Source organism: Bufo bufo, chromosome 6, assembly GCF_905171765.1.
Source record: "Bufo bufo chromosome 6, aBufBuf1.1, whole genome shotgun sequence".
Classification (NCBI taxonomy): domain Eukaryota; kingdom Metazoa; phylum Chordata; class Amphibia; order Anura; family Bufonidae; genus Bufo; species Bufo bufo.
Window position 1 is genome coordinate 248,580,263 of NC_053394.1, and position 12,415 is coordinate 248,592,677.

Consider the following 12,415-nt stretch of genomic DNA (forward strand, 5'->3'; position numbering starts at 1 on the left):
TCTGTCGGTCATGTGACGCTGGCCACGTCACATGACCCTCACTCCCCACTATAAATACAGGCAGCCTGCTAGCCACAGGTTGCCTGTTAATTTCTAGGTTCCTGGCTATTTGTTGGACTACTGAATACTCACCTGATTCCGTTCTTTGACTATCCTTTGCCTGCTCCTCCTGTACTGCGCCTTCCGCTTCTGGACTGCGTATGTGCCTTGGTCACATTTGACCATGACATCCGAAAGGGAAAATGTATGCGATCAGCCTTATGGCTGATCGCATATATGTGCCGCGGGTCTCTGCTATTTAAAATAGCAGAAACCCTGCAGCTAAGACGCCCGCTGCACGTGCGAGTGGGCTCCATGTTTGGGGACCGGACTTCCGCCGTACATGTATGGCGGACGTCCTTTAATGGTTAATACAAGCTTAATATCATTTTATTTTTTAACATATTAAAACTTAATTGAATTACTGACTCCTTATCGGATCTGAAAGAATGGAAGGGGATTTGAATGGGCGGTATTTTAGGCGTGATTTGGTTGGGATTGTATGTGGAGTTATGGATGGAAAAGGGACGTGGCCATCTGTCACTTTGAGTTTGACAAGAACATTAGCGCTTCACTACGCACATACTCTGAAATTATTGTCACAGCTGGATGAGGATGTGCTGCCCCTCCATTCAACTATACAGGACTGCTAGAAATAGCCAAATGCTATGCTCAGCTTTTCATTATCCCTTAGAAAGTGAATGGAGGGGCACGGCGCATGGCTGTTTCTGCCAATCCCATAGAGTAGAATAGACAATAGAGCATGCTCAACCACACATTCCATTCACTTCGGGGTATGCGGCACATTTTCTCATGATCAGTAGAGGCCCCCGTTGGTTGGACGTCTGCTGACCTAATAGTTGGCATTTATACATGTGGGTAGGGATATATTCTTGTAACCACAATATTCCTTTAATAACCTCAAACATTCATAGCTGGATGTGGTGCTGAGGAGTTCTGGTTTACAAGGATCCACAAAGGCTCCATGATCTATGTGTATACTCCACCTTTGTAATGTGCATTTTATTCCCCTTACTGTTTATCCTGGGACCATCCCTGGTCCATTCTCCTGATGCCTCTTGATGCTTCTTTCAGGGTTTCAAGTATATCAGATGAGATGTAATATATTCATGTTTTTCACTTTGCCCCATCTTAACCCATCTATGGAACAAAATAGTTAAACAGTATCACCTAACCTGTATATTAACCTGTATGTGCTATGTAGGTAAAATCTTAAGAGTGGTCAATGTGAATAAGAAACACCCCCCCCCCCCCCCCCCATACAGACCTCAGATCAGACCCCCATGTTAATCAGAGCAAGCAGAGAAAAAAAATCAGCTTACCTCTCCTTCTCCGGACACTACCGCTACTCCTGAGATCCAGTGCTCTTCCTGATCTTCTTGCCGTGCTGGGCTGTGACCCCACGTCGCACAACGCACAACGTGAGGTCAGAGCACGCCAATATTCTCATGCTGTGCGCAGGTCCCAGCACAGCGTGCGTAGCCCTGCAGGAGAAGACCAGGATGTGGTGAGTACAGAGCCTGCACATTGAGCTTCCCGATCCTCCTGTTACCCTAATGGAAGCGCTCATTCATATCCGCCCCATAAGACACACTGACATTTTCCCCCGACTTTGTCTTATGCAGCGAAGAATACAGTGTGTGTGTGTGTGTGTGTGTGTGTGTGTGTGTGTGTGTGTGTGTATAATATATATATATATATATATATATATATATTATACATAATAACATTTTTCAAAATAGATTCCATGTGTAGTGAATTCACATATGTGTATTAATTTTTATTGCAGGCTATGAGGAGAGCAATCTCTAAAAACACAGCGATGCTAGTTTGTTCTGCCCCGCAGTTTCCACATGGTATTATTGATCCTATAGAAGAAGTAGCTAAGGTAAGTAGAAATATTAAACTCACAAAATGTGCAGAAAATAACAAAAATATCCTTACACCCTTCATCTCCTCCTTTCCCTTGGTCCATTTTGTCTCATATAACAGTTATAACTGAGAAATATATAATAAAACCTACTCTGTGTTCTGGGAGTTTAGCCTTGTCCTCCTCCATTGGATGTGGGAAATGTATCTGATATGTGACGGTATGGCTGCTGGGACCCCACCGATCACAAGATTGGGGGTCCCTTGTGCCAGTATGGATGGCAGCATGTCCGCTGCCACTCCGTTCATTCTCTGTGGGACTGCCAAAGATGATAGAATACAACGCTTGGCTATTTACATCAGTCCCATAGATAGTGACTTGAGTGGCAGCAGACATAAGCTGCTCTATCCATATGAGCACACGGGGCCCCCATTCCCATGATTGATTGGACTCCCAGTGGTCGTATCCCCACCAATCGGGTATTTATCACCTATATTGTGGCTAGGGGATATGCTTTTCACTTGGCACAACCCCTTTAAGTCTAAATAGCCATTGATAAATGCCAGCATATGTTTCCAAGCACATCTGGTGCTGAGCTACTGTAGATAATACAGCCTGGAGCTGCATGTTCAGTTTTGCAGGCTTCAGAATTAAAACCTTCAGAGCTTCCTCCAGTGATTTGCATTATAAGGAAGTGTCATCTTTTCTCTGGTTCTGCTGCGTCTTGTCTGTAAATATGTCTTCAGTTATTTCCAAAGGCAAACGGCAGAATTACAGTATTAAGCCCTAAATGCTTGAGCTTGCACGATGGGCTCGCTCCATACATGGCGGGTGCCGTCTGTAGAATACAGCAGACACCTGCCGGCAGTGACTAGGCATTTAGCCCCTTAGATGTTGCCGTCAGTATTGACTGCAGTGTCTGGGGTTAGACAGAGGGAAGAAGGGCTCCTTCTGTGCCCCATTCGGAGCCTGCATGGTGAAAAGGCAGGGTTACCATTGGTTACTATGACAGCCTGGGGCCTTGTGAAAACTCCTAGCGCTGTCACAGCAAGCTGCATACTAGGCTGTCATAAAAAGCATATTGTACAATACTATTCTGTAGCAGTCAATGGTACAGCGATCAGAAGATTGCATGTACAAACTCCATGAGAGAAGTAAAAAAATTACAAAAAAGAAAGTTAAAAAAAAATATACGAGACCACAAATGTATTCAAAATTCAATGTATCCCCTTTCCTGATTTTACATATAAAAATAAACAATACAAAAAGTTTTGACATTTCCGACCTGTTAAAATATTTTTCCTGAGCGTGATCAAAAAGTCGTAAGTACCACAAAATGGTACCAATAAAAACTGGTTCACCCTCCAAAAATAAGCCCTCACACAGTTATGTAGACAAAAAAAATTGCTATGAGTGTCAGAAAATGGCTATGCAAAGAATTTATATTTTTCAAAGGTTTTTATTTTTTTTAAACTAGTAAAACATAATAAACACTATACAAATTTGGTATTTCCAAAATCGTGTTTACCCGCAGGATAAGGATGTCATTTTTAGCGCATAGTGAACGTCATGATAACAAACCAAAAAACCTTGATGAAATTGTATTGGGTTTTTCATCCCACAAATAATTTTTCTGTTTTCCCATACAAGATTTGGTAAATAAAATGGCGCCTTTAAAATTGGAACTTGTCCTCCAAAATATAAGCCCTCATATAGCTATATGAATGAAAAGTTAAAAAGCATGGCATTTGGAAGGTAGAACGGAAAAAAAAACTAAAAATTGGCCCGGTCGTAAAAGTTAACTATATATATGCACGATGAAAGAAATGCTCCAGCACCAGAAGGACGTAATGAGAAAATTCCCGGTCTTTATTCAAATCACCAGCATATCGGTGCATACAGCGACAGTGACACAATGACCCACTTGTCCCCACGATCTACGCGTTTCGAACGATGTTGTCCTTAGTCATGACTAAGGACAACATCGTCCGAAACGCGTAGATCGTGGGGACAAGTGGGTCATTGTGTCACTGTCGCTGTATGCACCGATATGCTGGTGATTTGAATAAAGACCGGGAATTTTCTCATTACGTCCTTCTGGTGCTGGAGCATTTCTTTCATCGTGCATCTACTATTGGACTGGCTTGTGTCCGCCCCGTGCACCATCACACAGGATCGGAAGGTGAGCTGGCTGTAACCTCTTACTATTAACTATATATAGACTGGTGTTTTAATGGCTTTTATATCAAATGTTCAGTTTGTTCTTGTGTTTTATAATTTTCCTTTTTTTTTTTTAAATAACTTTAGCTGGCCCTAAAATACAAAATCCCTTTCCACGTGGATGCCTGTTTGGGTGGATTTCTCATTGTATTCATGGAGAAAGCTGGTTTTCCTCTTCCGCCATTTGACTTTAGGGTCAAAGGAGTGACAAGCATCTCGGCAGATACTCATAAGGTACAATAATAAAGTTAAAAGTACTTTCATCTTTTAGCAGGACACTAGTATGTTAAGTAAACCCGCTATAACTGCTAATTTTACGGAAAGGTTCAATAGTTAAAGGGGTTCTCCAGGAATTAAAAAAAATGAAAATGCTTAAATATTACTTTATTATAAATATATTCACAAATACCTTTCATTACTTAGAATGGCTTGTTTTGTCTAGGGGAAACAAAATGTCCGCTGTCCTATTAGTCCACACAAAACCTGTCCTAATCACACAGGAGGACAATTTAACTCGCAACAAGGGCTGCCTCATCCTCCTCTCTGCTCTACTTGTCAGGAATCTTGATCCTCAATAGAGGTGAATCTCTGTGGGAATGGAGAAGATGAGACGTGAGAGGAGGGTGAGGTGGCGCTAGTGAGCAGCAGCACTTGTTTATAGTCTTTACCACAGCAAGACATTACCACAGTCTGTCCTCTCTGTACTTCATGTCTCCTCATGAATTTAATATTCCAGAGATTCAGCTAAAGTTCGTATCTGTATTCAGGATCATAATCCCTGACAAATAGACCAGAGAGGAGGATGAGGCAGCTCTTTACCTCAGTGTTGTGAAGGAACTTGTCATGTGTGATCAGGACAGGTTTTGTGTGAACTAATGGGACAGCGGCCATTTTGTTTCCCCTGATTGCTCCCTAGACAAAATGAGCCATTATAACTAATGAAAGGTATTTGAGAATATATTTATTATAAAGTAATATTTAAGTATGTTAATTTTCTTAATTCCCGGAGAACCCTTTTAACCTACAACCTTGATGTTACTTTGCTCTTTAGGAATTTTAGGAACCCTAAAGAGAAGGCATCACAACAAAATGTGCACTCTGCAGGCATCATGTTATAGAGCATGAGGCGTTCCGCAGACTTATAGATAGTTTTGTAAGAAAAGATTCAGCAAAACGTGTAATTTAATATATTTGACTTTGCTTTTTCTGACTTCAGTTGTACATGGGGGAGGTGTCATCAGTGATTGAGAGCATTCACTGTGTAAGTATGTATACAGTGATGGCTCTCAGTCATTTATAGCTGTACACAGGGGTAGTCTTAAGCTCAAGAAAAGCTGAGATATAACTCTATAAATTACAATGTCAATCTGCTCAGCTCTCCTGTTCTATAACATGCTGCCTGCAGATTGCACTTCCTTTTGTGGTAACGAGTCCTCTTTAAAAGTGTTCTCCAGGAATTAAAACTATTAAAGTTCTTAAATATTCATGTATATTAAATATATTCCCAAATACCTTTCATTAATTATAATGGCTCATTTTGTCTAGGGAACACTCATTAGGAGAATTAAAATGGTCGCCAACCTATTGGTACGCTCAAAAAGTTTCTTCACAATACTGAGGGTAAAGATGTGCCTCATCCTTCTCTCTGCTCTACTTGTCAGGGATTGTTATTCTGAATACATTTTAATATAATCTTGAGCTGAATCTATATAGGAATGGAGTTCATAAAGAGACATGAAGTACAGAGAAGAAGGTGGGGATTAGGCTAATGAGCAGCAGCCCTTGTATGCGGTCTCCATTACCACAGCCCCACATTACCACAGTCTGTCCTGTCTGTCTTCTCTGTACTTCATGTCTCATCATGAACTCCATTCTCACAGAGATTCAGCTAAAGTTCTTATCAGCTGTATTTAGGATCGTAATCCCTGACAAGTAGAGCAGAGAGGAAGATGAGGCAGTTCTGAAGTAACTTGTCCTCCTGTGCGATTAGGACAGGTTTTCTGGGCGGCGGCCATTTTATTTCTCCTGAAGATTGTTCCCTAGACAAAAGGAGCCATTATAACTAATGAAAGGTACTTGGGAATATATTTATAACTTAATATTTAAATATTTCAATTTTCTTTATTCCCAGAGAACCCCTTTTAAGTAACTGTGTATTTGACTTCTTACTGGTTTTCTCGTCTGATTTCCTTTCAGTATGGCTTCGCACCTAAAGGGTCTTCAGTGATACTGTATAGCCACAAGGACTATAGGCACTATCAGTACTTTGTTGCATCAGACTGGCCAGGTGGACTGTATGCTTCTCCCTCTATAGCTGGCTCTCGACCTGGTGGGATTGTAGCTGCTTGTTGGGCAACAATGATGCACATGGGGGAAGACGGATATGTTGAAGCCACCAAGAATATCATTTCGACTGCACGATTCATCATAAAAGAGTATGTGAACTTGTGTTGATTTGATTTATTAATTTAGCTACCTATTAAATCATCTTCTGTATATTCCTTACTTTACAAATAAGTCACTCATGTTGATAAGTCTTCCTTCTTTATTTAAAGGAATATTCTGGATAAAACAAGTTATCCCTATCCCCTGTATAGGGGATAACTGTTTGATCGGGGGGAGGGGACCTCTACCATTCACGAGAACGTGAGTCCTGTGTCCCCTGTTAAAAGGAATGGTGGTCGAGCATGCGTCCCACTTTTCTACTCCTACACTATGGGACAGCCAGAGATGGCAAGTGTGATGTACTCTGCAATCTCTGACACTTCCATAGAGATGAATGGAGCGGCAGCATGCATGATTGCATGCTTGACTGTCACGTCATTCCTTTTGAGGGGGCATACGATCCCTGTTCTTGTGGTGGGAATCCCAACAGTCTGACCCTCATTGATTTAACTTTCATTCCCTATCCAGTGGATAGGGGATAGCTTGTTACTGGAATACCCCTTTTAAAGGGGCTTTCTATGCTCCTGATATTGATGACTTATCTTCAGAATAGGTAATTAATATCTAATCGGTGAAGGTTCGACCACCTCCCTCCCCCAACCCTTACGAACAGCCATTCCCTGGATCCTTGGCCACTGGAACTAACTTTGTGAATGGAACTGGAAGCACAGAACCATTCATAATGTAGTGGCTGTTTTTGGTTACTGCACCTCAGCGCTGTAAATATGGGAGCTGCAGTAACCTGGCATGGCCACTACACTTTGAGCGGAGCTGTGTTTCCTGTTCCATTCACAGTTTTGGTTCCAGAGCTGGAGGCTTCAGAGAATAGCTGATTGGTGGGGGTGCTGGATGTTGGATGCTCACTGATCATATATGAACGACCTAGCCTGAGGATAAATCATCAATATCAGGCGCCTAGAAAGTCAGATAGTAGTCAATGTATTCACATGTTGCATGCCCAGTTTTCACAGTGTAGCAGGGCAGCCATAGGAATGAATGGGGTCACAGCGCGACTCGTGCGTTTGCCGCGACCACAATACTCAAGTCACAAAAAATCCAGCTCACTGATCCACACTGCATTTCTATTTATTCCTATGGCTGCACTGCTACGCTCCGATACTTGCGTGCACAATATGTGTCACGCCCAAAATTGCTGTGTAGACGTACTCCTAGAAATTGAATTAAAATTGAAACATCTTTTCTAAGGAGGACATAGATGTTATTTTTAATTTAGATTTGATAACCGAAAATTAAGATTTCTCGCTCGTATCATTGGGGGACACAGGACCGTGGGTATAGCTACTTGCTGCCACTAGGAGGCGACACTAGGCTGAAAAGTGATAACTCCTCCCCTGCCAGCTATACCCCCTCCAGCCTGGGGAGAGCATATCAGTTTTTAGCTTAGAGCCTCCAGCTCTGGAACCAAGATGAAAAACAACATGGGTTTACTTCAGGGAGATCATGTCAAACAAATCTTATAGATTTTTTTGACTGGGTGAATAAAATAATAGACGGTGGAGGTGCAGTAGACATCACATATCTAGATTTTAGTAAGTCTTTTGACACTGTCCCACATAGAAGACTTATCAATAAACTGCAGTCATTGAACATGGACTCCCATATTGTTGAGTGGATTAGGCAGTGGCTGAGTGACAGACAACAGAGGGTGGTAGTCAATGGAGAACATTCAAAACAAGGTCATGTTACCAGTGGGGTTCCACAGGGATCTGTACTGGGACCGATTTTGTTTAATATCTTCATAAGTGATATTGCAAAAGGCCTCGCTGGTAAGGTTTGTCTTTTTGCTGATGACACAAAGATAGGTAACAGGGTTGATGTTCCTGGAGGGAAACGCCAAATGGAAAAGGATTTAGGAAAACTAGAAGAATGGTCAGAACTCTGGCAACTGAAATTTAATGTGGATAAGTGCAAGATAATGCACCTGGGGCGTAAAAACCCAAGGGCAGAATATAGAATATTTGACACAGTCCTGACCTCAGTATCTGAGGAAAGGGATTTAGGAGTAATTATTTCAGAAGACTTAAAGGTGGGAAGACCATGTAATAGGGCAGCACGAAATGCCAGCAGAATGCTTGGATGTATAGGGAGAGGTATAAGCAGTAGAAAGAGTGAAGTGCTTATACCGCTGTACAGAACACTGGTGAGACCTCACTTGGAGTATTGTGCGCAGTACTGGAGGCCATATCTCCAGAAGGATATAGATACTCTAGAGAGAGTTCAGAGAAGAGCTACTAAACTAGTACATGGATTGCAGGATAAAACTTACCAGGAAAGGTTAAAGGACCTTAATATGTATAGCTTGGAAGAAAGAAGAGACAGAGGGGATATGATAGAAACTTTTAAATACATAAAGGGAATCAACTCTGTAAAGGAGGAGAGCATATTTAAAAGAAGAAAAACTACCACAAGAGGACACAGTTTTAAATTAGAGGGGCAAAGGTTTAAAAGTGATATAAGGAAGTATTACTTTACTGAGAGAATAGTGGATGCATGGAATAGCCTTCCTGCAGAAGTGGTAGCTGCAAATACAGTGAAGGGGTTTAAGCATGCATGGGATAGGCATAAGGCCATCCTTCATATAAGATAGGGCCGGGGGCTATCCATAGTATTCAGTATATTGGGCAGACTAGATGGGCCAAATGGTTCTTATCTGCCGACACATTCTATGTTTCTATGTAAGTGTCGTAGGAGGCAGACCTCCCTGCTTAGCAGGGTGGCTTTTTTGATCTTTTTCATTTTTGTTATTTTTACAGATTTCCTGGATGGGGCACAGGAACGCTTGCGTCCCCGTCTCCCTGGGAGGCTGGCCAGTGTAGCTTGTTCCACCGCCTTGCCTCCCCCAAGAAGACAAAGCTGACCACGGCAGCCTCACTCCCCTGCTTCCCGCCAGCAAGAGGGCCACCTCCTCTCCAGCCCTTCTCTGCCCGGACCCCTGATGCCTGGTGCTAGCAGTCGTGGGGTGGCCCTGCTGGTACAATACTAAGGGTGAAGAGCACAGATGAAGACAGGTGAGTATTACTGTCCCTCACACATGGCCCCCTTCTTAAGGGGGTAGCGAATCCTCCACCCGTCGCCCATCTCACCTCAGCAATAAACGGGTTAATCCCATTCCACGGCGGCGGCATCTTAGTTTCTGTCTCCCCACCCCTCTCCGATCTAGACCTATCAGGACAGGGGACATTCAAGAGGATTTCTCAACAAACAGGCGCCTTCTGCGCCCCATTTCGGGCCCCCCGTTCTCCGACCGACCAGGTGGGCCAAGCGCCACACCTTCTCGGCAGATCCATCCCGGGCGCCCGCTAATGCCGTTCTGGGTCCCTCAGTTTCCCAGAGGGAGAGCAGGCAGAACAGATACCCCAGTCGGCCGGACGCCGCAAAATCTAGGCCCCGGCTTTATTCGGTATGGGGGGGCGGGTCCATCTTTCTGGCGTGAATCTCCCCGGGAGCCTGCTGGCTCCACCCCGCTCTTTGGCCAGTTTAACCCTTCCTGCACAGCCACCTCTTTAAGGCCGGCACCAGTTTACCCTAGGTTTCTATCTGCAGGCACAATGTGCCTTTTTAATATTGCAGTGTTCAGCCCTTCCTGCCTCTTCTCCATGTGAGGCTAGGTCCTCACCAAAAAAATATAAAAAAATGCGCCATACAGAATTTGCCCTCCTCAGTTCACATCACCGCAGGATCACCCTGACTGGTGTACCAACTGGGCCTGTACCCTATCCCGGACAGTGAAGGATTTCTCAGTTTCCCAATCGCACTCCGGGGCCGTTGGTTGATAATGCTCCACCTGCGAAAATTCAGTGGAGGACATCTGAAGGATTCCCAATCCGCCCTCTGAGGCCATTTGGTTTATAATGCTCCACCTGCGCAAAGCCAGTGAAGGACAACTGAAACTTCCCAATCCACCCTCCTGGGTCGTCTGATTGATATTTCTCCTCTGCGCAATACAACGGAGGGCCTCTGGAAGTTCCCAATCCACCCCCCTGGGTCGTTTGGTTCATAGAGCACCATCTGTGCAATCCGGTAAGCGGACCTTTAGTTCCATTCCACCTCCGGGGTAGTTTGGTTGTTATATCAACACCGACACAGCCTGCAACAGCCATGGGCTAGAGCCTGAGAGGTGGAACAGCGCACGAGCGGGCCGAAGCAGGACAGTTTTTTGGGCTCTGACATGAATCCGGCTCAATCTTCCAAGATTACGTCCGTGCTAGCCGGCGGTTCTGGTGTATGCATTACCCCCTTCATTAGGCGGTATTTGCACTTCTACTGGATACAGTACTTACCTTATGTATTACCTCCTTCCTTATGTAGACTGACCGCACTAGCACTGGTCTCAATGCCAGCCATGGGCGTCCCCCGTTCCGTAAGTGGCGGAATTGCAGTTCCACTGGGCACAGTATTGTCAGTATGCATTAACCTCCTGTATAGGTGGCATTATGGCATTCTCACTGCCGTTGCAGTGTTTACATATGCATTACCCTCTTACTGGGGTGGAATAATTGCACTTCCCACCGGGTACAGAACTCGTCATATGCCTTCTGTTGGGTGCGTTAGCCCCTTCGATAGGTGATGTATTTGCACTACCTCGAGTTACAGTACTTACTGGATATGGTACTCCCTATCATAGGTGGAGTGATTGCACTGCCACTGAGCGCAGTGCTTACCAAAGGCATTACCCCCCTCCATAGGGTGGGTAATTACACTTCCGTAGATTGCGGTTCTGACTATCGCTCTACCCCCTTCCCTAACCGGGGGATTACACTTCCATTGGTTGCTATTCCATCACTCATTTGCCATCACATACTTCCTGTGGCATTACCCTCTACAAATGATCCATTAATCGCTAAGCATCTTTGCATGCTATAATTCAACTACGCCACGACACTAGATGCCTTGGCTTCCTTCACAGGTGGTCCGTGGCAACAGTCGGTACCCGCTGGTGCCTGGTACTCTCCATCTAGTGGCATATGGATACTGCCACTGGATACTATGGATACTCCCATATTGTGTCCTTTTCTTCCGGCACTGGTTGGGGACACAAAAATGTCGACCTTTGTGCTCTCAGGGGGGTCACCCAGCAACACTTAGGTGTCCTAGAGACCCCCCATCCCCTTGAGCCTCCACTGTTCAGGTCAGTCACATTACACAGAGTACTGTGATTGATCACGATCCAGCAAGCAGAATATTCCACTGACTCTGGATGCTTCGTCCACCACTCTTCCTTATCTATGTGAGGGTGTTATGCTGGCACTCTGCAGTGACTACTACAACAGGTTCTCCTTCGCAGGTAAGTCTTCACCCTAGGGCTAGATGATCGTAATCGCTGTAGTGGGACAGCCCCACTCGGGTAGGGGTTCTACCCTGGCACTACTTCGGTGGTTGCTCCTGTTCAGCGCCCTTTTCAGGTGGAGGGTTTAAGGTTAGCTCTACTAACTGAGACAGCATGATACCATGACTTCTACTGGATGTCCTCAGGCCTTCCCCTCAGTTTTACGCTGGCGGAGCATGCGGTAGCTCCTACTGCACAAGGGGTGTTTGCATCACCATTACATGCTAAGGTCCCTACTGCACAGCTCTTTCGTCAGGTGACGGATTCTTCTAACACGAGAATCAGTGATCTCTACGGTGTAGCCTACTCCTCAGCTGGAGTATGGCGTGAGCATTACTCTTGTGGCTTCCCTTGTATGGCCTCCTCTTCAGGCGGAGTATCGCATTACCACTAGATTCTGGAGAGCGCCAGTCTCAGATGGGAATGGGCTTTAGTTCTGGCCTCTTTTTGGTTTACACTACTGATAAGGGTCC

The 12,415-nt window shown here is 44.5% G+C and overlaps 1 protein-coding gene across 1 annotated transcript in view; it reads left to right on the forward strand.

The window, feature by feature from the left end:
* The window catches only part of LOC121004077 (sphingosine-1-phosphate lyase 1-like), a 120,053-nt gene that overhangs the window by 77,771 nt on the left and 29,867 nt on the right, over positions 1 to 12,415 (forward strand). Inside the window, exons 9-11 of the mRNA XM_040436157.1 lie at positions 1,850 to 1,948; positions 4,238 to 4,384; positions 6,347 to 6,585. Of these exons, the coding sequence (XP_040292091.1) occupies positions 1,850 to 1,948; positions 4,238 to 4,384; positions 6,347 to 6,585 (485 nt within the window). The remainder of the gene's footprint in view (positions 1 to 1,849; positions 1,949 to 4,237; positions 4,385 to 6,346; positions 6,586 to 12,415) is intronic.